A 27,760-nucleotide genomic window follows, 5' to 3' on the forward strand; every position below is an offset into this window, starting at 1 on the left:
GCCTGACTGGGCACAATTACCAATAATAATGGCAGTCAAATTTTCCACCCTAGTCTGATGGAACCCTGGGGTAGATTTCACCTTCCTCCACAGCATGGGGCATGGGTCACTTGCAGGGTTAAACTAGTGTAAATGGTGGATTCTCTGTAACTTTAAGTCTTTAAACCATGATTTGAGGACTTCAGTAACTCAGCCAGAGGTTAGGGGTCTGTTACAAGAGTGGGTGGGTGAGGTTCTGTGGCCTGTGATGTGCAGGAGGTCAGAAAAGATGATCCTGATGGTCCCTTCTGACCTTGAAGTCTACAAGTCTACTCTTGCTTTACTCACAGGCTGCTACCTGTGTTTCTTTCTGAAGACCCACAAAAGGGTCTGTTACAGAATATTGGCCTGGTCCTAACATTTTGACGCTGTGTAAGAATTCCACAGATGGAAAAGCAAAGGCAGGGACAAGAGATGTACAGCAAGGAATCTTTACAGACAGACGCATCACTAAGTAGTTTGAACATACACAGGGCTTTTCATCGGCTGAATATACTACTACATTAGTACAAAGGAATCAGATTTGGGGTTTGTTTTCATAGAATCATAGAATATAAGGGTTGGAAGGGACCCCAGAAGGTCATCTAGTCCAACCCCCTGCTCGAAGCAGGACCAATTGTTTTCTAAATGACTGTTGGCTTCGTCCTTTTTATACTGTTGATTTGCCTCCCCACTTCTGTTAGTGATTGTCTCGCACATGCTCCATGATCTTCAGCAGACCGAGCCAGGTCTCTTCTGCAGTAGGGATGATTTGACTGGCTGGCAGAAGGAAGCCGTAGCGACCTGTGTCTCGCAACTCAAAGGCAAAGGAGTATTTGATGCCATAATCATAGGACCAGTCAATGCTTCCTCCACTGGCTTGGTCTGAAAGAGAGAGAGAGAGAAACCACACTGGGTGAGATGGAGACTGTACTGAGCTGGCTTGTGTCCAGGTGCACCAGTGCTGGCTAGTGGATGGAGTCCACTGGAGATGAGCATGCTTGGTACCTTTCAGGGTCAGGTCCTATATGAGGAAGTAAAGGGGCTTATTAGGGCTGGGTGTGCACTACTCAGACTGCACTGAATTTCTGGGAGTGGGCTCTATAAAGGTAACACTGGTGTGGGTCAGACATTAGGTCAGCCTGTGGGGGATCAGTTGGCAATTAGTGAGGGATCCCATTGACCCATCATTGACCCCTTCTAGTGGGATGAAGTCCCCACCTTGAGGAGGGAGGAGTGGACCCTTCCCCCACTACAACCCATCAAACTCAGAACTGCTCAATACTTACAGATAGTTGAGCAAATGGGCCCCACTTTATATGTCGTGTCATACAGTGAAGCCAGAGCACTGGCAGCAGCTTTCCCCACGGCGTTCTAGAGGGATCATGGAAGAGCCAGGAAGAAGTCAGATTAGGAAGATTAAACATTCAAACTAAAACAGGGGAGAGTTTCTACCCCAAACCTCATTTAAAAAAATATCCAAATTGGTTTAGAGCCAACCCTCACCCACCAAAAATTAGTTGTACTGAATCTATTAATGTCTGAATTGCTGTATAGCTAGACACTAGCTACAGCATCCACCAAGTGTACAATATTTTGGGAGGTATCCTGGCTGGCAGTGGCCCATACTGTGTGCTTTAGAGGAAAGTGCAAGAAAGTCCCATGGATAATTATAGTATAATCTCCCCATTGGGAAAGTTTCTTCCAAATTCCCATGAGTTAGTGGTTGGTGTATGGTTTGATGCATATGTGGTGTGTAGTTCTTAAAAATATTAATATTCGTATTATGTTATCCTATCTAATGTAACTGTGGATGTTCTCATACTTAAAGAGAACCAGGAAGTTGGGACTAGATCCAGTGTGTGTGAGTATACTGTGTTGGGAACAGGGTGGTGAGACACCACCTGTTTACACAAGTAGGGATTTCTACTTTAAAGATATTGTCTTCTTCTTTTTTGCATTAATCCCATCAAATGGAGTCCACTCTATGAGTCCTCTCCCTCCAAAATGATCAAGTCAATGTCTTATCTTTGTCACAGCACCTGCTAACAAGTCTTCATTTATAACATCCCACCACTTCTTTGGTCGCCCTCTCTGTCTTTCTTCTTCAGTCTTGATCTTGATCTTTCTTACCCAGATTGCTGTCAGGACTGTGTGCTTTACATAGAATCATAGAATATCAGGGTTGGAAGGGACCTCAGGAGGTCACCTAGTCCAACCCCCTGCTCAAAGCAGGACCGATCCCCAATTAAATCATCCCAGCCAGGGCTTTGTCAAGACTGACCTTAAAAACTTCTAAGGAAGGAGATTCCACTACCTCCCTAGGTAACGCAATCCAGTGTGTCACCACCCTCCTAGTGAAAAAGTTTTTTCCTAATATCCAACCTAAATCTCCCCCACTGCAACTTGAGACCATTACTCCTTGTCCTGTCATCCGCTACCACTGAGAATAGTCTAGATCCATCCTCTTTGGAACCCCCTTTCAGGTAGTTGAAAGCAGCTATCAAATCTCCCCTCATTCTTCTCTTCTGTAGACTAAACAATCCCAGTTCCCTCAGCCTCTCCTCATAAGTCATGTGTTCCAGTCCCCTAATCATTTTTGTTGCCCTTGGCTGGACTCTCTCCAATTTTTCCACATCCTTCTTGTAGTGTGGGGCCCAAAACTGGACACAGTACTCCAGATGAGGCCTCACCAATGTCGAATAGAGGGGAACAATCACATCCCTCAATCTGCTGGCAATGCCCCTACTTATACATCCCAAAATGCCATTGGCCTTCTTGGCTACAAGGGCACACTGTTGACTCATATCCAGCTTCTCGTCCACGGTAACCCCTAGGTCCTTTTCTGCAGAACTGCTGCTGAGCCATTCGGTCCCTAGTCCGTAGCGGTGCATTGGGTTCTTCCGTCCTAAGTGTAGGACTCTGCACTTGTCCTTGTTGAACCTCATCAGATTTCTTTTGGCCCAACCCTCCAATTTGTCTAGGTCCCTCTGTATCCTATCCCTACCCTCCAGCGTATCTACCTCTCCTCCCAGTTTAGTGTCGTCTGCAAACTTGCTGAGGGTGCAATCCACACCATCTTCCAGATCATTAATGAAGATATTGAACAAAACCGACCCCAGGGCCGATGACCAAATCATCTGAGCCTTCACTCCCTCATAGCAAGGCATGGGCTCAAAATAAGCAGAGGAAAACCAGAGTATATGGCATTGAATTTCAATCAGGTGAACACTGTAGAATTATCCTTGAAACTAGAAACAATATCAACAATACAAACTTTCAAGTATCTCGGTTCCAGTCCATCCAGTTTTAACATATGGCACAGAGTGTTGGGCAACAAAGATGAAACATGAGCAAATGATCTGTTCCACAGAACTACTAATGTTGAGATGGACGAGTGGTGTAAGCAAGAAAAACCACCTGAAGAATGTGTAGGTTAGAGACATGTTCAAAGTAACAACCATAAGCAAAACAATGAGGGAGGGAAGATAGTGTATGGGGCAGATTCTCATTTCAGTCACACTTGAGGAGCCAAATTGATTTTAATGAAGTTGCTCCAGTACATGTGAGGGGAGAATTTAGCCCATGGTTATTGTCTTAAAAATGTCATTTTAATACGTGGCTAACACTCAAAATATGAAACGCAACTCAGTCAGGACAGAGAAAGGCTTAGGGTTAAGAAGCTGCTGTATCTCACCAGCTCTTTGTAGTCAGCAGGCTTGGTGCACTTATACCCAAAGGGGAACAACAGAAGCTGAGAGTAGCTGTGAAGGGTGAGGAATGCCTTGATCTTCCCATGGCTCTTGATAAAGTTTACAACATTTTTTACTTCCACTTCTGAGTTGGCGCTGGGTCCATGGTAAGAATCAGAGCAGGGGTTGGTACTGGCTCCAGGGCCTGTTGGTGCAAGTGAGGATCAAAGGCAAATCTGTAAAACTATAACTCAAGGGAATTCAAGATTGACATAAAGATGAAGTTGCCTAATACTGTACAGTGAAAACTCTAGCAAGAGGTCTTTTCTCAGGGACAAGGCCTGACATACTGATAGATGATAGAAAAGTATTTAGAGAGAGTGAAAATTAGACAAAGGCATATTGCTACTACTGATAGATAACTCATGCCTTCTTTTGCTCCCTGGCAATCTATCAAGAAATTACTCTGATGAAATACGATTACTATCAGCTTTTACCATTTTATTTCTGAATCTCAGTAACACCATTGTAAACCTGGAGTACTTCCACTGGCTTCAGTAGAGTTACCCTGGATTTACATTAGTATAATAGAGATCAAATCTGATCCATTAACTTTTGAATATACAACATGTGAGCTGATAGACATTTTTCTTCTAAGCTGATGCAGAAATGTAAGTCAATAATAACAGGGGGAAGCTGAAAATAGTTGATCTCATCCATCTTATTTTATAAAAAAACCCAAAACCACATAGAAATCCTTCCAGGCCTCCAGGTAAATAATGTATTTACCTGACAGTCTAGAGGCCAATAGTAGAGGGAGTGATATGACAGCCTCAGCAGAGTGCATGCTGGGAGGGATGTCACACTGATGAAGGAGACATTGACCCAAGCAGAGCTAGACCATATTGAAACCTAAGCAAAAAATCCTTTGAATGAGTAAATGTATTAGATGCCCTGTTTAGCCTGACATACTCTAGGCATTCAGCTCTATAATGGTAGAGATGCCTATATTTTGCATGTCACTTTTAAAAACTCCTAGATTGTCCCCCTGTGACTAGGTACATGGAAGGGAAACAGCTTTGGTAGTGACAACTGTAGCTGAAAACTCTTCTTCTACCTCCAAAGCCTGCATCCCAGTTCCTGTTTGGATCAACTCCAAAGCACAGGCTCCCAGAATTCTTAGAACGTGTCTTCCGCCACATACGATTCTGAAATAAAGAACCATAATGGGCTCAAAAGGAGCAAAGCTTGGTGATTTCATTAAAGCATCCAGTCAGAAATAGCTACCATTCATCTATAAGGGAAGCTCAGCCTAGATTATCACAATTGTCCTTTCTGACCGTGGAATCTATGAATCTATAAGTGCAAGAGAGAAGCCTAACATGACTTCTGCTAGACTGGCAAGGGGGATGGACAAAGGGAAGCTGTGGAAGCACTGGTGAATACCCAGAAGGGAACAATGATGGATTAGATGGCTCAGTAGGTCTCTGTGGTGACCCTACCCTACTGTGATTTACCTTTACAAGGCTAAATATGGATCTGCTGAACATGTTTTTCTAAAACAAAACTTTCAATTTTTTGATGGCATGGCAGATCACTGCCCAGCTTCCAGAAGTGCCTGATTCGGTTTGGAAATGGGGGTGTAATCACACTGTGGTTACTCACTTTGGTATGAGTGAATGCATATCCATCAGGGTTTGTAACAACCAGCAGGAAAATGTCCATTCTGTTTAACAGGGAGGTGACAGATGTATTGTTCCCATACTCAGACGCAATCTAAGCAGAGACAAAATACATTCTAACATGCTTATCACAGTCGCTTCTTCCCCAAATGTTCATACTCTAATCGTTATGTAGTGGGATTGGGTTAAGCAGGGTTGGAGTGTACAGTACAGCTGCATTTCTCTGGTGGCTTAGTCATTTTCAGCAGAATTTATGCTCACATTTTAAAATAATTTAATTTTTTGGCCCTTCTGTTGGCAAAGATAATCTTCCCAGTGCGACTCTTTCTCTCTGAGACCGCAGACTGAAACAATTGCTCTGAGGGGTGTGAACCACCCTTATTCATTTCAGTGGAACGTGAGCCCTGAAACTTGATGACAAATAAGAGACACTTTAAAAGTTACTGTCTTGTTGGTACGTCATCTGTCGTATTGGTGCGACTGTCTCTAAACAATATGTAATTGTACAGATGTAGGGTAGTGGTGAAAGCGCAGCATTGGGAGTCATGACTCCTGGACACTGTTCTCAGCTCTGTCAGTGATTCGCTGTGAGACCTTGGGCAAGTCATTTAATCTCTCTGTGCCTCAGTTTTCCATTAGTTATGAGGCTAGTAAGACTGACATACCGCAAAGAGGAGCTATGAGACTGAAATAAATGGCTGTAAAGCCATCCGAGATCTTTAGATAAAAAGTGCTACAGACAAGTAAAGCATTATTTACTGCATAAAAATCAATACAGTTGATTCTGGGTTATGTTAGATCATTATAGAATACTTGCCATGCTAATACTGTACCAAATTCTGGTTGGGTTACAGTACAAGTTCAAAGTAGAAAGGAAATAAAAATGTATCTACAAAAGAACATCTAGGGCCTGACTCTCTTCTGCCTTGCATGCTGTGTAACCATTTATTCCTCTGCAAAATGAGAGCAAAATGGGTGTAAAACACTAAGTCAGAATGGAGAATCAAGCCCTTGATCTGTGTAAAATATACTACAGATTTATGAATAAGCTGTTTTCTCACAGAAGGTGTTGTTTTTTCTCTCAGAGGCAATAATGAATTAATGTCTCCATGTAGTGATAGGAGTCAGTGTGTTGCTGGAAGTGCAGATGAGACATAAAACTGAATTACTGACATTTGCTGTTAAAGAGCCCATGTGACTTTTCACAAGAGTAGGGCTATTAAATTTGATGTCCTGACCAAATTGCTTTTTTCTGACCTAAAATTCCCCTTACAGTTTCAATTGTATACAGCATTTTTCACTACCTGTTTTAAATTTCTGTGCAGTGTTAAGCAACTGCCATGTTCCACCCCAGAAGTAGGTGTATTTCATGGGTGGGTGAAGCAATCCCTATAAACCTTGGTTGGTAAAGTATATGCAGCAGACCATTCTGGTATCTTTTCATGAAAGGTGCTGTATATGGGCAATGTATTCTTTTAAATGTTTTATCAATCAATAATAGTCAGTAGCCATCCCAGGAGAAAAGAAAGTCAATCCACTAACCTTTTTAGCTGTCCACAGTGCAGTTGCCTGGGTGATCCATTCTCGGGAGTGGATACCGGCATCGAGCCAAATGGCAGGACGGTTGGTTCCTCCAGTGCTGAACTGCAAAATGAAACATAAACTTTAAAAACCCTCACTAGCGCGAGTCCTCTCATTTCCTATCCCACTCGTATTTCCATCTGAAATATCGAAAATGATTGAAAAGCAACGGAGTTGCATGGCATAAAACTGGTGTAATGGAGTGGAGAATCAGACCCTGTGATGGGATATTTGCCTTAATGCTGCTGGTAATCTTGCCAGATTTACCAGTTCATTGACTTAACATTGTCATTTGCAGTTTTTGCCACAGCTTCACCAAGGGCAAGTCATGCCAGACTAATCTAATTGCCTTCTGTGATGAGATAACTGGCTCTCTGGATAAGGGGAAAGCAGTGGATGTGGTGTTCCTTGACTTTAGCAAAGCTTTTGACACAGTCTCCCACAGTATTCTTGCCAGCAAGTTAAAGAGGTATGGGCTGGATGAATGGACTATAAGGTGGATAGAAAGCTGGCTAGATTGTCAGGCTCAGCGGGTAGTGATCAATGGCTCCATGTCTAGTTGGCAGCCAGTATCAAGTGGAGTGCCCCAAGGGTCGGTCCTGGGGCCGGTTTTGTTCAATATCTTCATAAATGATCTGGAGGATGGTGTGGATTGCACCCTCAGCAAGTTTGCAGACGACACTAAACTGGGAGGAGAGGTAGATATGCTGGAGGGTAGGGATAGGATACAGAGGGCCCTAGACAAATTGGAGGATTGGGCCAAAAGAAATCTGATGAGGTTCAACAAGGACAAGTGCAGAGACCTGCACTTAGGACGGAAGAATCCAGTGCACCGCTACAGATTAGGGATCGAATGGCTCGGCAGCAGTTCTGCAGAAAAGGACCTAGGGGTTACAGTGGACGAGAAGTTGGATATGAGTCAACAGTGTGCCCTTGTTGCCAAGAAGGCTAATGGCATTTTGGGATGTATATGTAGGGACATTGCCAGCAGATCGAGGGACGTGATCGTTCCCCTCTATTTGACATTGGTGAGGCTTCATCTGGAGTACTGTGTCCAGTTTTGGGCCCCACACTACAAGAAGGATGTAGAAAAATTGGAAAAAGTCCAGCAGAGGGCAACAAAAATGATTAGGGGACTGGAACACATGACTTATGAGGAGAGGCTGAGGGAACTGGGATTGTTTAGTCTGCGGAAGAGAAGAATGAGGGGGGATTTGATAGCTGCTTTCAACTACCTGAAAGGGGGTTCCAAAGAGGATTGATCTAGACTGTTCTCCGTGGTACCAGATGACAGAACAAGGAGTAATGGTCTCAAGTTGCAGTGGGGGATGTTTAGGTTGGATATTAGGAAAAACTTTTTCACTAGGGTGGTGAAACACTGGAATGTGTTACCTAGGGAGGTGGTGGAACCTCCTTCCTTAGAAGTTTTTAAGGTCAGGCTTGACAAAACCCTGGCTGGAATGATTTAGTTGGGGATTGGTCCTGCTTTGAGCAGGGGGTTGGACTAGATGACCTCCTGAGGTCCCTTCCAACCCTGATAGTCTATGATTCTAGGATTCTGCTCCCTGTTCTCCTCTATTTCTGACGAGGAAGCCGCTGTGTACACACATAATATCTTCACCAGCCCCATATGGGCCCCTTATTCATATCTGTTGTTAAGGCAGCCAGGATCCAACAAAAATTAAGGGTATGTATCATTATTCTAAATGAGCATCTTTGGCACAGTGCCACCTAAGAGCTAAGTAAGCGACTCAATCTCACGCATGACAGTGGCTTTCCTATTTGGACCAACATAAATTGAACAAAGCCAATATTTGGAATGAGTCAGGTTTTTTCCTATTTTTGCAAACCAAGGTTCCAGTTTTTCAAGGATACTGAAGACCCTGAGGCATAAACACAAAGTTCTGATTATTTGCAGTGATTAAAGATCCCATAATACTTTTTTGCAAGAGTCAGGGTGTTGGCCCAGGGTCCTGGCCAAATTCACATGTGGATAATTCCATAAAGCTGCCTTCTGCAGTATCTCCTTGGCAAAGTTATTTTTAAAAAGTGTTACTCGGTTCTGCTGAACAGCTGTTGCATTAATGACTAGCGGTGGCTGCAGTTTAGTGGTGGGTGGACTGATTTCTCTCTATATATGCTTTGGGATGTTTTGGATGGACAGGTGTTAGAGAAATGTAAAGTTGTTGTTATATGCACAGGAACAATACCTTGAGAATGTACATGGGCCGCTTTTCATAAGACTCTCCAATCTTTTGCTTGCTCACAAGGCTGGGGTAGTCAGCTGCAAGATCATCCAGTGCTGCATAAATCTAAAATTTAAAATAATGACAGAGTTTATATTCTATCAAATATTTTTATGCTAATCCTTGCGTTGATGTGAGAGCTTTCTCCTCTGTAGTGCTTGCTACCTGCAGCCTGCCTGTATTTCTCCGCTTCACTTTCCATTTACTTTCCACCCTCACAAAACACCTCTCTTCTCTCTTGCCTGTACAGCTTCATTTTTCTCTCTTTCAGCTATTATCTAGTAGCTCTGATGTGGAATTATCTAATTCTGCAAAGCATTTTGGGGTGCAGTTTATAAAAAAGATCCTACACAAAAGCAATTTGGACCACATATTTCTGAGAAGGGGATCCCCTCATTCTTCACCCCCTTACTTCCCAATTGTTGCCCTCAAAAGCTCTGCATCACAGCAGACCTTTCTTGGCTGAGAAGGGCTAGAATTGGCTTCCTCTAAAGCCCCCCAACATTGCTCTGTGTGTAGGCCAGAGAAGGGGGTTCCCTGGAGGGTATTGTTTGATGCCATTCTCCCAAAGGAGGGACCTGAGCCCTCTCTCCTTGGTATGGGCTAACACTCTATCTCCAGACTGATCATTAGAGCAACGTGGAAGATGGTCTGTCGTCTCTGACACTGAACTCACACACTGCCAGTCACAACCAATGTCACATGGAAGAAAGTTGTATAAAATCAGTTTTCTGGTGCACTTAGTAGGCCTGTCTCTGATCTCAGTCATTCCAAGGTAAATCTGCAGTTACTCCACAGAAGTCAATAGAGTTACACTGGTAAAAAAAACAAACCCAGCATGAGATCCAAATCAGACACATTTTATTTTGATGAGACAATACACCTAGCATTTTTATTATCTATGTAAGCAGTGTCAGGATGAGCTCCACCCTGACATCTGGTGGTGAGGTGTGGCAAATTGTGGAAAAGAACTTCAGGGGCCGATCTCATTTGCATAGGCACACCCACCCCGCCTAGAATGAGACCATAGCTGCCCAAATGGTCACTTTGGCTGCTGTGGGATCCCCAGTGTCTCTGTTATTGGGGCAGGAAGAATAAATTGTTATTACCCTGATTATGGGAACTGTGCTTGGAACTGTATGTGGCCTTTTGTTATGATGGAGGGATTCACCATCAACTAAGTAGCACTCGCTAGGCAAGGGTCATGGGTTCCAAAACTGTGTGAATAGAGAGAGGCTGGGGACAAGTATTAATACTTGGTGGCATGGGCCCCTTGGTGAGGGCCTTACATGCTAATTGCACTTCCTCCTCTCTCCACTGTGGAATATCAGAGCTAATTTTGATTTCATTAGAAGTCTAGTTATAGGCTGCTGAGCTCACTTTGGGCTGACAGTGCACCAGCACTGGGGCTCCCCTACTACAAGCTGAATTCACCTAAGAGCTGAAATCACTGAGTGTTGTGTTAAGTAGTGGGGGAGCCTGAAGATATATTGTGGAGCAGTTTGCGGGACGGCTGGTGAAGCAGTTCGACGCGGAGCAGTGTGTGGATGGCAGGAGCGGCTTGTGGGCCGTGGAGCTGAGCGAAGGAGTTCGTGGGGCGGCTGGCGGAGCAGAGCGCAGCTGAGTGAAGGAGTTCGTGGGGCGGCTGGCGGAGCGGAGCGAAGGAGTTTGTGGGGCGGCTGGCGGAGCGGAGTGCAGCTGAGCGAAGGAGTTTGTGGGGCGGCTGGCGGAGCGGAGTGCCGCTATGGAGCTATGGGGCGGTCAGCTTCAGATCACGTAAGGTGCCTCTTACCCCCGTCCCATTTCCACCCAGGTTGGGAGGTAAAGCTCCGCAGATAAACTTTCGAACTCTGGGGCTGCCCTGACCAGGGTCAGAGACTTTTGGGGCATTGGACTTTTGGGACTTTGGGTGATTTGGGGTTGCTGGACTCAAGAACCAAAGGGAAAAGGGCATGCCCCAATTTGCCTGGGGTGGGTTCTTTTTTTTTTTGCTCATGGGTTGTGTTATGAATCCTGTTGGTGGTGTTTCCCCAACATAATGCCACATTGTTTCTCTCTGTTATTAAAAGGCTTTTGCTACACTCAGACCATGTGCTTGCGAGAGGGGAAGTATTGCCTCTTGGAGGCGCCCAGCGGGGGTGGTATATATTTGTCCCAGGTCACTGGGTGGGGGCTCGAGCCGGTTTGCATTGTGTTATTGGAATGGAACCCCTAGATATTGAACCCGGCCCTTGTTGCTGCCAACTCTGACGGGCAGAAGGGTTACATTTTTGGGGGCTCGTCCGGGATCGCCTGGGTCAGTACCCCTCGCAAGCACCTGTTGAGTGATCCACTACATTGGGAAACAATTTATATTTTTTTGTTTGTGCTTATATTTTGAGGAAATTACTGTTTGAATAATGGCTAATATGTCAGGTTTGTTGAGCCCTGGCTCAGCAGCTTCTAGCTCAGAGGCTGCAGCCTCGGCTGATGATTGGACAAAAGCTCTGGGGCAAATATTGGAAAAGGTTGTGCTGCCCCATGCTGAGTCAGACTCTTGTCGTAAGTTAAGATTATTTGCTGGGGAGGAGGAGTTTGAACCCTGGTTAGAGCATACCACTGAAATGCTGCAAGAGTGGGCCGTACCAGATGCAGAAAAGCGAAGATGCCTTATAGAGAGCCTTGGCGGCCCAGCATTAGATGTGATTCGCACCCTGAAGCTCATTGACCCTGGGGTCAGTGTGAAGGACTGCCTAGAGGCCCTTGAACACAACTTTGGGAGCGTAGAGGGCCCTGAAGACAGCTACTGTAAGTTCCTTAATTCCCGACAACAAAAGGGCGAGAAGGCTTCAGCCTACATACAGAGACTGGAGAGACTGCTTCAGAGAGCTGTCATGAGGGGAGCAGTGACTGCTGAGCAGATGGATCAGACCAGACTGGCTCAAATTGTAAGAGGAACTCAGTATCAGAACCCGATTCTACTTCATCTCCAGCTAAGAGAACGACGGGAACATCCCCCAAGTTACTCCCAGCTGATAAAAGAGGTCCGAGAGGAGGAAGAAAGGCAGGCTGCCAGTGAGTTTTGGGAAGCCCAAACATCGGATCCAGCCAGCGCAACACCACTGCAAACGGCCAGTGTACTGATGGTGAGCACCAGAGAGGAACTTGCCCAACAAATGCAGGTCCTGACGGAACGGATAGCTGAGCTGCAAAGTACCGTTGACCGAGTTAAGACTTCCAGGAATAAGAAGCCTCAAACTGTGGCGATTGAGAAGCCCGCACTTAGAGCCACCATCCCCCCCAGGCGAAGGGGGAAAGGTCAATTCTTCTGCTACCGATGTGGTCAGGATGGACACAGTGCTGCCAAGTGCCGTAATGAAGAAAACCCCTCCTTAGTGTATGGAAAGCTGAGGATCAGTTGGGAGAGATCCGGTAGCTGCCAAAGGGTCTGGGGACGGGGACCCCCCAGGTCTGCAGGATTTGAAGATTCCCCCAGAAAAGACTGTCCAGCTGGGATCCCTGCAGGACTGATAGGGCCTCGAGCAGAGGTCAAGGTGAGGATCGAAGGGGTGGAGTGTAAAGCAGTGCTTGACACTGGATCTCAAGTGACTATTATATTTCAGTCATTCTACCAACAGATGCTTAGGCACCTGCCTATACAGCCACTGACTGGCCTTGGCCTGTGTGGCCTCAGCATGGATGAATACCCCTACCAAGGGTATGTCATAGTGCACCTGGAATTCCCAGAGGAGGTTGCTGGGGTAAGAGAAGAGGTAGACACAGCTGCCTTAATATGCCCTGACCCTAAAGGGACTTCTGATGTGTCTGTGCTGATAGGGACCAACTCCAGTCTCTTCAAGGTACTGGCGGATTACTGCAGAAGGCGGGCTGGGGACCAGTACCTGAATACCCTGATGATCCATACGCTTTGTGCTGAAGCCTATAGGAAAATTGAGAGCGCTAAAAGGGACACATCTGAGCTACCACTTGGGGCACTGAAGTACGCGGGCACAACCCCCTTAGTAGTTCCTGCAAGGACGGAGCAAGAAGTGCTTGTCATGAGTACCTGTCTGAAAGGCAGTAAAGGGACGTTAGCAATGATAGAGCAGCCGATGGGAGGAGAGCTCCCTGAAGGAGTGCTGGTCCCCAGTGGAGTCATAACCCTACCTGCTGACACCCAGGAAAGGGTGACTATACTGATTGCTAATGAAACGAGTCGTGATATTTTTGTGAAGCAAGGACAAAAGATAGCAGACCTCTTTGAGCCTGAGTCGATTGTAAAACCCCAGTGTGAAACTCAAGTTCCGACAATAGACCCAGCAAAGTTTGACTTTGGAGATTCACCAGTGTCCGAGGACTGGAAAGATCGCCTGAGGAAGAAACTTTGTGAAAGATCCAAGGTGTTCTCACTGCATGAGTGGGATGTGGGATGTGCAAAAGGAGTAGAGCACAATATCAGACTACATGACTCTCGACCTTTCAGGGAGAGATCTAGGAAGATTGCTCTCTCTGAGATGGAAGATGTGCGACATCATCTTCAGGAGCTGGCTGCGAATGGCATCATAACAGAGTCCCGCAGCCCATACGCCTCACCCATTGTGGTAGTCCGCAAAAAGAATGGGAAAATCCGGATGTGTATTGACTACCGCACCCTAAACAGCCGTACTGTGGTCGACCAGTACACTATGCCTCGAGTGCAAGACGCCTTAGACTGTTTGCTGGGAAGCCAGTGGTTCTCTGTGTTGGATCTTCGAAGTGGATACTACCAGATCCCTCTGGGAGAAGAAGATAAGGAGAAGACAGCCTTCATCTGCCCATTAGGGTTTTATCAGTTCGAACGCATGCCCCAAGGGATTTCTGGAGCACCTGCCACCTTTCAACGTCTCATGGAGAAAGTTGTGGGAGACATGAATTTACTGCAAGTGTTAGTTTATTTGGATGACCTGATTGTGTTTGGAAGAACCTTAGAGGAGCATGAAGAAAGACTTCTTAAAGTGCTTGATAGGTTGGAGGATTATGGTCTGAAGCTTTCAATTGACAAATGCCAGTTCTGCAGAACCTCAGTGAAGTATGTGGGTCACATTGTGTCCCAAGAAGGTGTGAGTACTGATCCTGATAAAATAGAAGCACTCACTACATGGCCACGTCCAAGTAACTACAGAGAACTCAAGACCTTCCTTGGATTTAGTGGCTACTACCGCAGATTTGTGAAAAACTATGCTACGATTGTAAAGCCTCTGAATGATCTTACCAGGGGACATCAGTCCAGCAAGAACAAATCTAAGTCCAAGAATAAGGGGAGGTCCCCAAAGCCTCCTGTGCAGAGACACAATGGCCCCTTTGCACCATTTGGGCCACGGTGGGATGAGAGATGTGAAAGGGCTTTTCGAGAAATCATTACTTGCCTAACTCATGCTCCAGTCCTAGTTTTTGCTGACCCAAGCAAACCATTTATCCTGCATACTGATGCCAGTTTGGAGGGTCTGGGAGCAGTCCTGTACCAGGAAGTGGAAGGCAAATGTAAACCTGTAGCCTTTGCCAGCCGAGGATTGTCTGATAGTGAAACTCGCTATCCCACCCACAAGCTGGAATTTTTGGCCTTGAAATGGGCCATCACTGAGAAATTTCGAGACTACTTGTATGGTGCTCAGTTCCAGGTGTGGACAGACAACAATCCACTGACTTATGTGTTAACAAGTGCTAAGCTGGATGCTACAGGGCAGAGATGGGTGGCCGCCTTGGCTAGCTATGAGTTCAGCATTCAGTACCGATCAGGGAGAAGCAATGTAGATGCAGATGCATTGTCCAGGCGTCCGCAGGCTCCAGAAGTTGCTGTGATACCCACAGATGGAGTGAGAGCTATTTGCAGTGTGAGTCGCCGAGAGCCAGAGGCCCGTGAGGGCTTTCAGGGATGTGTTGCAGAAGCTTTGGGCCTGCCCCCTGAATGCATGCCTTCTGCTTCAGTGAACTATATTGCATTAGACCAATCTCCTTTGCCCATGCTCAATGCGGCTGACTGGCAAGAAGCCCAGCGGCAAGATATTGACATTCGTGATACACTACTTGCCAAAAGGGAGGGGCGAAGCCCAGCTGCGGTTGTCCCACCTAACCCGGAGGGTAAACTACTATTGAGAGAATGGACCAAACTAAAACTGATTCAGGGAGTGCTACACCGAATGACCACTGACCCTTTACAAAAACAACGAGCACAACTAGTACTGCCAAAAAAGTACAGAGCCCTGGCCATGAGGGCCCTTCATGATGACTTTGGGCATTTAGGGATGGAGAGGACCTTGGAACTTATTCGTAGTAGGTTCTATTGGCCCCGAATGGCTGAAGATGTTCGCAGGAAATGTGAGACTTGCGCTCGATGTGTTCAAAGGAAAACTCTGCCCACGAGGGCTGCATATCTCAAGAACATCACCAGCAACAAACCTTTGGAGTTGGTATGCATTGATTTCTTGTCTGTAGAGGTAGACAAGAGGAATGTTGGAAACATTCTAGTAGTGACTGACCATTTTACACGGTATGCACAAGCATATCCCACACGTGATCAGAGGGCCACCACCGTTGCTCGAGTATTGTGGGACAAATATTTCTCAGTCTATGGATTCCCGGCTCGGATACACTCTGATCAGGGGCGGGATTTTGAGAGTCACCTTCTGAAGGAGGTGCTGAAGATAGCAGGAATTAAAAAGTCTAGGACAACGCCTTATCACCCCCAAGGTGATCCTCAGCCAGAGAGGTTCAATCGAACCCTATTAGATATGTTGGGAACTTTGCGACCAGAGCAGAAGGCAACCTGGAGCCAGCATGTCGCATTTCTGGTGCATGCCTACAATGCCACAAAGAACGATGCTACGGGAGTCACCCCATATCTCTTGATGTTTGGGCGAGAACCAAGATTACCCATAGACTTGTGCTTTGGTGTATCAGAGGATGGAGATAGCTATGAAACTCATCAGCAATATGTATCCCGACTAAGAGAAAAGCTGCGGGATGCTTATCGCTTAGCTACCGCTGCGGCTCGGAAGAACGCAGACCGCAACAAACATCGATATGATGCTAGAGTGCGTTCGCAGGAGCTCCAGCCGGGGGACAGAGTCCTGCTGCGAAATTTGGGTATTGCTGGCAAACACAAGATAGCTGACAGATGGAAGGCAATACCTTACCTGGTGATGGAAAAGCTGGGAGATCTGCCGGTCTACAAGATCAAACCTGAAGACGGTCCAGGGCAAATAAAGACGGTGCATAGAAACCTTTTGCTCCCTGTGGGGGAATTGGTAAGCACCCCTTGTGAGATGGGCCACGGCAGGGCCGCCGGGCAGAACAGAGGTGCTAGACCAAAGCCGCCATCCAACACAGGCAGTGGGCCCCCTGCAGCTAACTTATCCCTATTCTGCACATCTGAGAGTGAGTCTGAGGAGGAAGACACAACCCTGGTGTATCCTGGGATGGAGACAAGATTTCAGTCTCGATCAGCTGAACCAAACGAGAGTTTTCCCTCTTCCGCCCTAAACCCAATGGCGGAACTATTTAGGCCCCTTTCTGATACCCCGGTGCTGCTGATGAGACCCCCCTGTGATGACACACACAGGTTATTGGACAATGGGGACGGACAGGTAGAGGATGTCCTGGGCACCTTGGACCCTCCAGCGTTAGAACTAGGAGTGCAGGGGCCTACGCCAGTAGCCGAGGGACCCTCCAGGGAAGCCTCTCCATCCGTCACTCAAGAGGATGTTCCCCCTACCTCGACAACAGAGATTCTCAATAGACGAGACAGGGTGATAAGACCAGTGAAACGGTTAACTTATGATGCACCTGGGGTGACTAGTGAGGAGCCAATACATTTAGCACACAGGCTTGTGGAAGCTAAAGTGGGCTTCCTGAGGCCCTTTGGAGGAAACCAATGAGTTGGTATAAAGGGAGTGTGATTTGTCGGGACGACAAAGTCTCGGCTGGGGGGAGGATGTAAGCAGTGTCAGGATGAGCTCCACCCTGACATCTGGTGGTGAGGTGTGGCAAATTGTGGAAAAGAACTTCAGGGGCCGATCTCATTTGCATAGGCACACCCACCCCGCCTAGAATGAGACCATAGCTGCCCAAATGGTCACTTTGGCTGCTGTGGGATCCCCAGTGTCTCTGTTATTGGGGCAGGAAGAATAAATTGTTATTACCCTGATTATGGGAACTGTGCTTGGAACTGTATGTGGCCTTTTGTTATGATGGAGGGATTCACCATCAACTAAGTAGCACTCGCTAGGCAAGGGTCATGGGTTCCAAAACTGTGTGAATGGAGAGAGGCTGGGGACAAGTATTAATACTTGGTGGCATGGGCCCCTTGGTGAGGCATGATGGAGGGATTCACCATCAACTAAGTAGCACTCGCTAGGCAAGGGTCATGGGTTCCAAAACTGTGTGAATGGAGAGAGGCTGGGGACAAGTATTAATACTTGGTGGCATGGGCCCCTTGGTGAGGGCCTTACATGCTAATTGCACTTCCTCCTCTCTCCACTGTGGAATATCAGAGCTAATTTTGATTTCATTAGAAGTCTAGTTATAGGCTGCTGAGCTCACTTTGGGCTGACAGTGCACCAGCACTGGGGCTCCCCTACTACAAGCTGAATTCACCTAAGAGCTGAAATCACTGAGTGTTGTGTTAAGTAGTGGGGGAGCCTGAAGATATATTGTGGAGCAGTTTGCGGGACGGCTGGTGAAGCAGTTCGACGCGGAGCAGTGTGTGGATGGCAGGAGCGGCTTGTGGGCCGTGGAGCTGAGCGAAGGAGTTCGTGGGGCGGCTGGCGGAGCAGAGCGCAGCTGAGTGAAGGAGTTCGTGGGGCGGCTGGCGGAGCGGAGCGAAGGAGTTTGTGGGGCGGCTGGCGGAGCGGAGTGCAGCTGAGCGAAGGAGTTTGTGGGGCGGCTGGCGGAGCGGAGTGCCGCTATGGAGCTATGGGGCGGTCAGCTTCAGATCACGTAAGGTGCCTCTTACCCCCGTCCCATTTCCACCCAGGTTGGGAGGTAAAGCTCCGCAGATAAACTTTCGAACTCTGGGGCTGCCCTGACCAGGGTCAGAGACTTTTGGGGCATTGGACTTTTGGGACTTTGGGTGATTTGGGGTTGCTGGACTCAAGAACCAAAGGGAAAAGGGCATGCCCCAATTTGCCTGGGGTGGGTTCTTTTTTTTTTGCTCATGGGTTGTGTTATGAATCCTGTTGGTGGTGTTTCCCCAACATAATGCCACATTGTTTCTCTCTGTTATTAAAAGGCTTTTGCTACACTCAGACCATGTGCTTGCGAGAGGGGAAGTATTGCCTCTTGGAGGCGCCCAGCGGGGGTGGTATATATTTGTCCCAGGTCACTGGGTGGGGGCTCGAGCCGGTTTGCATTGTGTTATTGGAATGGAACCCCTAGATATTGAACCCGGCCCTTGTTGCTGCCAACTCTGACGGGCAGAAGGGTTACATCTAAAATAAGTGTGACATTCAATAGCTGTTCATCAAGACACAGGAGGCCACATAATGCAGCAAGATAGGACCTGCAACACATGAATAAATCATTGCTCCATCTAGTTTGGTACCCTGGTTCCTGTAGCAACAAAAGAGACCATGCATGCAACTAAACCTAGCCTAACAATATGGGAGCCCAGCACTGGGATGGAGATGCTGCAGGCCTGGATTAAAGTGAATTGATAGAGCTATGTTTGGGCCCCAGACTGGAATAACAGGGAAATGAGAAATATTGGCAGAGCTGTATGGAGAGGTTTGTTGAGCACTTGCTTGTAATATTCCTACCTTTTAGCAACTGAGAGTAATCCCTCAATGTGATGAGTCCAAAATAAGCTCATTATAAAACACAGCAGACCTACTTGTAATGGTGTGAGATATTAAAACCACTGTGGAGAATGCAGAAAGGAAGACAAGAAGGAATTCAACATACTTACAAAGAATGTTTGAATGGCAGTGACATGCAAAAGCAGGACAGAATTAAATAATCTCTCCCCCAAAGAGCTGAACTTGAAATACTTACAGATTCTAAGGGGTGATAAGCTCCATAGTTGAAATTACTGGTGCCACGTTCCCTTTGTTGATTGTTGACCATCTCTTGCTTTTCTTCCTCTATTATGACCTAAACCAAGCAATTCAAATCTGTGAGGAAGGCCAACTTCTTCGGCAGGATTTTAATCAAGTGTCAGAATTGGGAAATGAAGTTGCAGCACTCCCCACAAGCTCTGCCCTGGTGTCAGACTCCAGACACAACTGCAGAACAGCTGGATGTTTCACTAAACTCATAGGCAGTGAAATAGGTAACACTGTTGGCATTTAAATGGTCAACATTAAGTTTCATGAAGCTGAATGGGGATAGTGTCAGAATTCCTGAAAAAGGAGCAAGGTTGGTACTGCAAAGAGTTAACCGTGATTTAGTTGGTGTGTTGGAAATACTGCTTTTCAAGAGTCTCGCAGTTCAGTGCCAAACAGAGATGTTTTTCTCACACTGTGATGTAGGGTTCTAGTAACTTGAGGGGAGCCAACATCATTCTTGGAAAATGTTGTCAGACTCTTAATAGCTAAATACATGGTCTACAAAGAATAGTAGAAGGATGCCTATCCATGTGGAAAGAGGAACTTAAAACAGACCCTGCATCACTGATCTGGTACCCTGTTGTGAGATCTGTAGTTGGTTTTCACAAGATTTAGGGAAATCTGCATTGGTACAGGTAGGCTTATGAGACGCAAGAATCTTTAGCACTGTGTATTGCTTCTACTACAAATAACATCAATGAGCATAAATGCAGGGATTAGGGAAATAAATCACGCATCAGTGAAGTACTTTTGTCTACCTGCAGGTCTTTCAGCAGAATAGAGTACTCGACGTGGTGGGACTCCAGGAAGACTTTGACTGCTTGGAGACTGGGAAAGGGGACTCGAATATCCACAGGAAGTGCTGGGTTTGAGGGGCGTAGCCAGAAATCAAGCTGAAGAGAAGACAAACAATACAGATCAAGGAATCATTTCAGAAAAATGGACTTTAGGGAACATCTCTCAAGAAGCCCCGAAAATGTCTGACTCCCCCAAGTTGGGATAACGCCTTTGGTTTTGCACCACTTCACACTTTAGCATATTCCATTATCTGAGACTCTCGAATCACTATATAAACAATCATTACTGGGCTTCACAACACCCTTGCAACATATAAGTATGACTGTCCTCACTTCACAAATAGGGAAATGAGGCCCTGGGAAAGACAAAAGCTGGCATTTTCATTGACTTCAATAGCACTTCAGCAGCATAAGTGAAAGGAGATTTTGTACCATATCTATTATGACTCTTGTATTTTCCCCTCACCAGCTATAGTTCCAAGAAATGCTCAATATGTAGATGATTATCTGATACTATATATGTTGCTTTTGCTTCTTTTATAGTGTTGCAGATTTTATCTTGCATGTATATAAATACAAATAAATAAAATAGATTAATTTTAAGAGAAGTTCTCATCAGTGGTCATAAAATCTATACTGCCTAGTGTTTTACATCATGATTATCTTCCTCATAACACAATACATACATTAATTAATTACCATACTGTCAGTAGAAGATCAGTATATACATATGATAATCCCTGTTTTAAAAGGAGGAAACTGAAACACAGAGGTTTAAAGTAGGGTGACCAGATAGCAAGTGTGAAAAATCAGGACTGGGGATGGGGGGTAATAGGCGCCTATATAAGAAAAAGCCCCAAATATCAGGACTGTCCCTATAAAATCGGGACATCTGGTCACCCTAGTTTAAAGTGACTTTGTCAAGGTTCCTTCCCCACTCTGAACTCTAGGGTACAGATGGGGGGACCTGCATGAAAGATCCCCTAAGCTTATTCTTACTAGCTTAGGTTAAAAACTTCCCCAAGGTACAAACTTTGCCTTGTCCTTGAACCCTATGCTGCCACCACCAAGTGTTTTAAACAAAGAACAGGGAAAGAGACCACTTGGAGACGTCTTTCCCCAAAATATCCCCCCAAGCCCTACACCTCCTTTCCTGGGGAAGGCTTGATAATAATCCTCACCAATTGGTACAGGTGAACACAGACCCAAACCCTTGGTTTTAAGAACAATGAAAAATCTATCAGGTTCTTAAAAGAATAATTTTATTTAAAGAAAAGGTAAAAGAATCACCTCTGTAAAATCAGGATGGTAAATACTTTACAGGGTAATCAGATTCAAAACATAGAGACTCCATCTAGTCAAAACCTTAAGTTACAAAAAGACACAAAAACAGGAATATACATTGGTAAGAATAAGCTTAGGGGGGTCTTTCATGTGGGTCCCCACATCTGTACCCTAGAGTGCAGGAGTTGTAAGGCTTGCATTCCTGATCTGTTCCCAGCAAAAGCATCACACAGACAGGCCAAACCCTTTGTTCCCCCCCCCCCCCCCCGCCTCCAGATTTGAAAGAATCTTGTCCCCTCATTCGCCATTTTGGGTCAGGTGCCAGCGGGGTTATCTTAGCTTCTTAACCCTTTACAAGTGAAAGGATTTTGCCTCTGGCCAGGAGGGATTTTATAGCACTGTATACAGAAAGGTGGTTACCCTTCCCTTTATATTTATGACAGACTTTCGTTAGGTCAGGCGCAATTAGGTACAGGATTCAAACTCAGGAGTTCCTGTTTCCAGGATGGGGCTAAGACTACTAGATCATGCCTCTTATATTGAGCATGAACCAGCAACGTGACACCGTTGTGAAAAAAACTAAATATCATGCTGGGATAAATTAACAGAAGTATCATATGTAACAATTGGAGGTTATTGTTCCACTCTGCTTGGCATTGGTGAGGTCTCAGCTAGAGTACTGTGTTCAGTTTTGGGCCCCACACTTTAAGAAAGATGTGGACAAATTGAAGAGAGTCCAGAGGGGAGTGACAAAAAACAATAAAACCTCACCTATGAAGAAAGGTAAAAAAACCCTGGGCTTTTATTTAGTCTGGAGAAAAGAAGACCCGGGGGGGGGGGGAGCTGATAACAGTCTTTAAATATGTTAAGAGCTGTTGCAAAGAGGACGGTGATTAATTATTCTCCATGTCCATGGAAGGTAGGATAGGAAGTAATCAGATTAATTTGCGGGAAGGGAGATTTAGGTTAGATATTAGGAAAAACTTTCTAACTATAAGAGTAATTAACACTGGACCAAGGACAGTTGTGAAATCCTGATCATTGGAACTTTTGAAGAATAAGTTAGACAAACATTTGTCAGGGATGTTGGTCCTGCCTCAGTGCAGAGAGCAGGACTAGACCTCCCAAGGTCCTCTCCAGCCCTACATTTTTATTATTCTATACTATTATTATTTATTTATGGCAGCTCCCACGTTGTGATAAGCAATTTCCAAACAAAAAAAGGGAGGCACAATCCCTGCCCTGAAGAACTCACAGTCTGAAAGATTAACAAATGCCTGTAGAAAGTGTAATGACACACCTGAAGATGCTCCAGTGTTTCTAACAGCTGTAGTTTGTTAATCTCTTCTTCACTGTTTGCCTTCACCCTAAGAACCTGGTCGCTACAAAAAATGAAATAAATCTTATAAAATGGGCTTATGGAAAATAGATCTTGTCAGATTAACTTGCTATTATTTTTTGATGAGATTACAAATGTGGCTGATAATGGTAATATTGTGTTGATGTTAGATTTCTGTAAGGCATTTGACTTGGCACTGCATGATATTTTGATTAAAAAACTAGCATGGTACAAAATCACCATGGCACATATTAAATGGATTAAAAACTGGCTAGCTAATAGGTTTCAAAGTGTAAATGTAAATGGGAAATCAACATTGAGTTGGTGTGTTTCTAATGGGGTCCAGCAGGGATCAGTTCTTGGCTCTATGTTGACCTGGAAGAAAATATTTGTTACTGATAAAGTTTGCAGATGACACAAAGATGTGGGGAGTGGTAAGGTATGAAAAGGATAGGTCACTGATACAAAGCAATCTGTTATGCTTGGTGAGCTGAGGGCAATCAAACAATATATGTTGTGTTACAACCAAATGTAGGTCAGATGACGAAGAACAAAAGAATGCAGGCCATACTTACAGGATGTGATACTCTATCCTGGGAAGCAGTGACTCCATAATTGATTTGGGGGCCATGATCAGCTACACATGAGCTCTCAGTGTGATGCTAAAAGGGCTGTGGGTCTTGAATATATAAACAGGGAAATACTGAGTGGGAATAGGGAGGTTATATTACCTCTGTGTTTGGCACTGGAACGACCACTACTGGATACTGTGTCCAATTCTGGCGTTCACAATTCAAGAAGGAGTTTGAAAAATTGGAGAGGCTTCAAAGACGAATCATGAGAACGATTAAGGAGTTGGAAAACATACCTTATAGTGAGAGACTCAAGGAGCTTAATCTACTTATCTTATCAAATAAAAGATCAAGGGGTGATTTGATCACAGTTTATAAGAACCGACGTGGAGAAGAGACAGTTGATAACAGAGGGCTCTTCAGTCTAGTATACAAAGGTATAACAAGATTGTATTGCTGGAAGTTGAAGCTAGACAAATTCAGACTAGAAACAAGGTGTAATTGTTTCACAGTGAGAGTAATTAACCATTGGAGCAATTTACTAAGGGTTGTGGTAGATTCTTCATCAATGGACATTTTTGAATCAAGACTGGACCTTTTCCTAAAATATATGCTGTACTACAATCACAGCTATTGGATTTGAAGCATGAATTAATTCAGGGAAGTCCAATGGCCTGTGTTATGCAGGAGGAGAGACTAGATTATCACAGTGGTCCCTTCTGGCCTTGGAATCCATGAATCTATTAAATCAGCTCTACAGTTTGATGTTATATATAATGCACTTCTCCATTCTTGTCTCCAGCTTCAAAAGACAGGCATCCCAAAGGCCAATAAACTCATGAAAACTCAGTGCTGACAAGGTTCCAGGATGGACCAAAAGAGAGTCATTTTGCATTTATTTTATTCTATCTATCTTTTATTCTATCTTGAAAACTCATGGCGATTGGGGGAAGTCCCGGACGACTGGAAAAAGGCTAATGTAGTGCCCATCTTTAAAAAAGGGAAGAAGGAGGATCCTGGGAACTACAGGCCAGTCAGCCTCACCTCAGTCCCTGGAAAAATCATGGAGCAGGTCCTCAAGGAATCAATTCTGAAGCACTTCGAGGAGAGGCAAGTGATCGGGAACAGTCAGCATGGATTCACCAAGGGCAAGTCATGCCTGACTAATCTAGTTGCCTTCTATGACGAGATAACGGGCTCTGTGGATGAAGGGAAAGCAGTGGATGTGTTGTTCCTTGACTATAGCAAAGCTTTTGATGCGGTCTCCCACAGTATTCTTGCCAGCAAGTTAAAGAAGTATGGGCTGGATGAATGGACTATAAGGTGGATAGAAAGCTGGCTAGATTGTCGGGCTCAACGGGTAGTGATCAATGGCTCCATGTCTAGTTGGCAGCCGGTATCAAGTGGAGTGCCCCAAGGGTCAGTCCTGGGGCTGCTTTTGTTCAATATCTTCGTAAATGATCTGAAGGATGGTGTGGATTGCACCCTCAGCAAGTTTGCAGACGACACTAAACTGAGAGGAGAGGTAGATATGCTGGAGGGTAGGGATAGGATACAGAGGGCCCTAGACAAATTGGAGGATTGGGCCAAAAGAAATCTGATGAGGTTCAACAAGGACAAGTGCAGAGTCCTGCACTTAGGACGGAAGAATCCAACGCACCGCTACAGACGAGGGACTGAATGGCTCGGCAGCAGTTCTGCAGAAAAGGTCCTAGGGGTTACAGTGGACGAGACGCTGGATATGAGTCAACAGTGTGCCCTTGTAGCCAAGAAGGCCAATGGCATTTTGGGATGTATAAGTAGGGGCATTGCCAGCAGATCGAGGGACGTGATCGTTCCCCTCTATTCGACATTGGTGAGACCTCATCTGGAGTACTGTGTCCAGTTTTGGGCCCCACACTACAAGAAGGATGTGGAAAAATTGGAAAGAGTCCAGCGGAGGGCAACAAAAATGATTAGGGGACTGGAACACATGACTTATGAGGAGAGGCTGAGGGAACTGGGATTGTTTAGTCTGCTGAAGAGAAGAATGAGGGGGGATTTGATAGCTGCTTTCAACTACCTGAAAGGGGGTTCCAAAGAGGATTGATCTAGACTGTTCTCAGTGGTAGCAGATGACAGAACAAGGAGTAATGGTCTCAAGTTGCAGTGGGGGAGGTTTAGGTTGGATATTAGGAAAAACTTTTTCACTAGGAGGGTGGTGAAACACTGGAATGTGTTACCTAGGGAGGTGGTGGAATCTCCTTCCTTAGAAGTTTTTAAGGTCAGGCTTGACAAAGCCCTGGCTGGGATGATTTAATTGGGGATCGGTCCTGCTTTGAGCAGGGGGTTGGACTAGATGACCTCCTGAGGTCCCTTCCAACCCTGATATTCTATGATTCTATGATCTTTCTTTCTCACCCTTCTCCTGTTTGTATGTAATCTGCCTTCTTAGATTGTAAGCTTTTCTGGGGCTGGGACTGAATCTTTGAATGTGTTTTGTAACACCTAGAACAATGGAGCTCTGACTGGAGCCACTAGAAGCTACTGTAATATAAATATTAAATCATAATAATAATCATAGAGCCCAGAACATGTCCCTGTGTAGCTCTGCTGTTACACCTTGGAGCTCTGCATCTCTGGGGGTGCAAACCTGCCAGCTGACTTGTGCTCTTATTTTAGCTAGTAATTACTTTTTTTCTATTGTCCATTGGCTTCCACTCACACAGTAGAAACTTACACAGAACAGATACAGCAGGGAAAACAGCAGTGCAAGTTTCCCTTGCTAATATACTTCATTTTAAATCTGGTGGGACCACCCTTAACGTGAGAGAGAAGTATCCAGGCTCCTAGCAATCCTTGGCCACTCCACTTAGACTGTCAAGAAAGTTGCAAATTAAGTGCTAAGTAAACAGGCTTTTGTGATGTATGGATGTTTGTTCACTGGGATCTGGTGTCTATTTCCCACATTCTAACAGACATCCATCAGATTTTGTATTATATTTTAGTCAAGTTCTTATACACTTAATGAGATTAAAAGGCTTAAAGCACATATTTTAATGCAATGTGTGAATAAACCTGTGTAACCTCATGCTGTAAGATATTATAATACAAATTACTTAGTAAGGTTCTGAAAGAGATTAGACATTTATACCCAAAGAGAGAGAGAGAGAGAGAGAGAGAGAGAGAGGAATCTGCAGGGACACTACCTCGGATAAAAATGGACAGAGGCTATCAATCTTTATGCTTGAGGAACACAGTTGAAGCTGAGCTGTGCAAAACTTTGGGACTGAAAGGAACAACTCTTGCCCAGGATTGGGGTTAAACTCAGATTATTTTGCAAGATTCATGAACGTTTTGAGCTACTCTTGGTCCACTTTTGAGTGAACTTGGGGCCAGATAATGGTTCTGAATCAAAACCGTGTGAAACTGGGCAGTTTCAACTCAGTTTCATTTTTCATTTTTGGGCTTCCTTAAAATTCAAAGCAAACCTCAAGGGACTGTAAACAAGAAATCAGAACCCTGAATCTCAGCACCCCTGTGCTCTGGGCAAGTTTGGATCTGGAACCTGATTCTAATTTTCCTTATGGGACCCTATTTCTATAATGAGCCAAACCAAATTCGTGGGTCCAAACATTCTCAAACTTTGTGGTGAGATTCAGATCCACTTCCAGATCCGTACCTTTGAGGCTGATCCCTAGCTCTATAATAAGCTGAAGCAAAATCCCAGGTAAACCTGAACTTTGGGGAAATTTAAATCAATCCCTACCCCAGACTCTGTAGCATGAACCCAACTCTCTTGTGAACTCAGATCAATCAAAAGAAATTGTTTCCTCAGACCCCTGAGAACCAAACTGCTGTACCTTCTACAGCTCTAGATGTACTACATAATTAAGTGCATTATACGGACTTTAGTCCTGCCTCTGGATCACTGACTGTCAAAACAGCATCATGATCCCTCTCAATAAAAGATCTGAGATGCACAGAAAAAGCCAAGATGATATTTTGTGAAAACTAATTAGCTAATGAAAAGCAAAGTATGTGCCCCCAACCTTTTCAATTAAGGTACTCAAAGATGAAAAAGTTTTAGAATAACATGGCCTTTGAATCAGAGATCTTCTGTTAAAATATAACTCACCCAGCAAATGTTTCTAGGCACCAGGCAGCCCCAGTGAGGGTGCTGAAGAACAAAATCAGCCTCATGTCTGAAGGGTTAGCCAGAGACAGAAGACCAATGATCTAGCAAGCAAGGCCATATTTATATAAAGGGCCTGATATGTCCTCCCTCTTCAACTAAAGTGGTATCTGAATCCCATATGATTGAATTCCCACATATGTCAAAACTTTCAAGGTAGTTGGGCAGACAAGGATGTAATTTCTCCTCTCAGGGTACTTTCCACTCTGATGTTGTGATAATTGGCAGCTGGCTGGGCCAAATTCAGCAAAGCTGGCACAGGAAGTGTCAAGTTCAAAGCTTTGCCGGCAAAGCTCTATATGCTCCAGAGGAGCTTC

At 45.1% G+C, this 27,760-nt stretch overlaps 1 protein-coding gene across 1 annotated transcript; it reads right to left on the reverse strand.

Annotated features, from left to right (window-relative positions):
* Positions 1 to 448: 448 nt before the first annotated feature.
* On the reverse strand, positions 449 to 27,451 carry LOC125630588 (carboxypeptidase A2-like). Its single transcript, XM_048836766.2, has 11 exons — positions 27,387 to 27,451; positions 22,659 to 22,740; positions 20,036 to 20,170; positions 19,225 to 19,323; positions 9,184 to 9,285; positions 6,935 to 7,036; positions 5,376 to 5,486; positions 4,828 to 4,918; positions 3,716 to 3,915; positions 1,308 to 1,392; positions 449 to 903 (listed from the first exon to the last, which is right to left on the reverse strand). The coding sequence occupies exons 1-11, from the start codon at positions 27,449 to 27,451 to the stop codon at positions 719 to 721; spliced, it is 1,257 nt and encodes a 418-aa protein (XP_048692723.2). The 3' UTR covers positions 449 to 718.
* Positions 27,452 to 27,760: the final 309 nt, after the last annotated feature.

Source organism: Caretta caretta, chromosome 1, assembly GCF_965140235.1.
Source record: "Caretta caretta isolate rCarCar2 chromosome 1, rCarCar1.hap1, whole genome shotgun sequence".
NCBI lineage: Eukaryota > Metazoa > Chordata > Testudines > Cheloniidae > Caretta > Caretta caretta.

What these genes read in the sequence shown, in the direction of transcription:
- LOC125630588 (XM_048836766.2), bottom strand. Translation starts at nt 27,451, where the DNA reads ATGAGGCTGATTTTGTTCTTCAGCACCCTCACTGGGGCTGCCTGGTGC. An exon ending in ATGCATTCACTCATACCAAA is followed by an intron (nt 4,919 to 5,375) that starts GTGAGTAACCAC and finishes TCTTTATTTCAG; the next exon opens with AATCGTATGTGGCGGAAGAC. An exon ending in CTGGGATGCAGGCTTTGGAG is followed by an intron (nt 3,916 to 4,827) that starts GTAGAAGAAGAG and finishes TTGCACCAACAG; the next exon opens with GCCCTGGAGCCAGTACCAAC.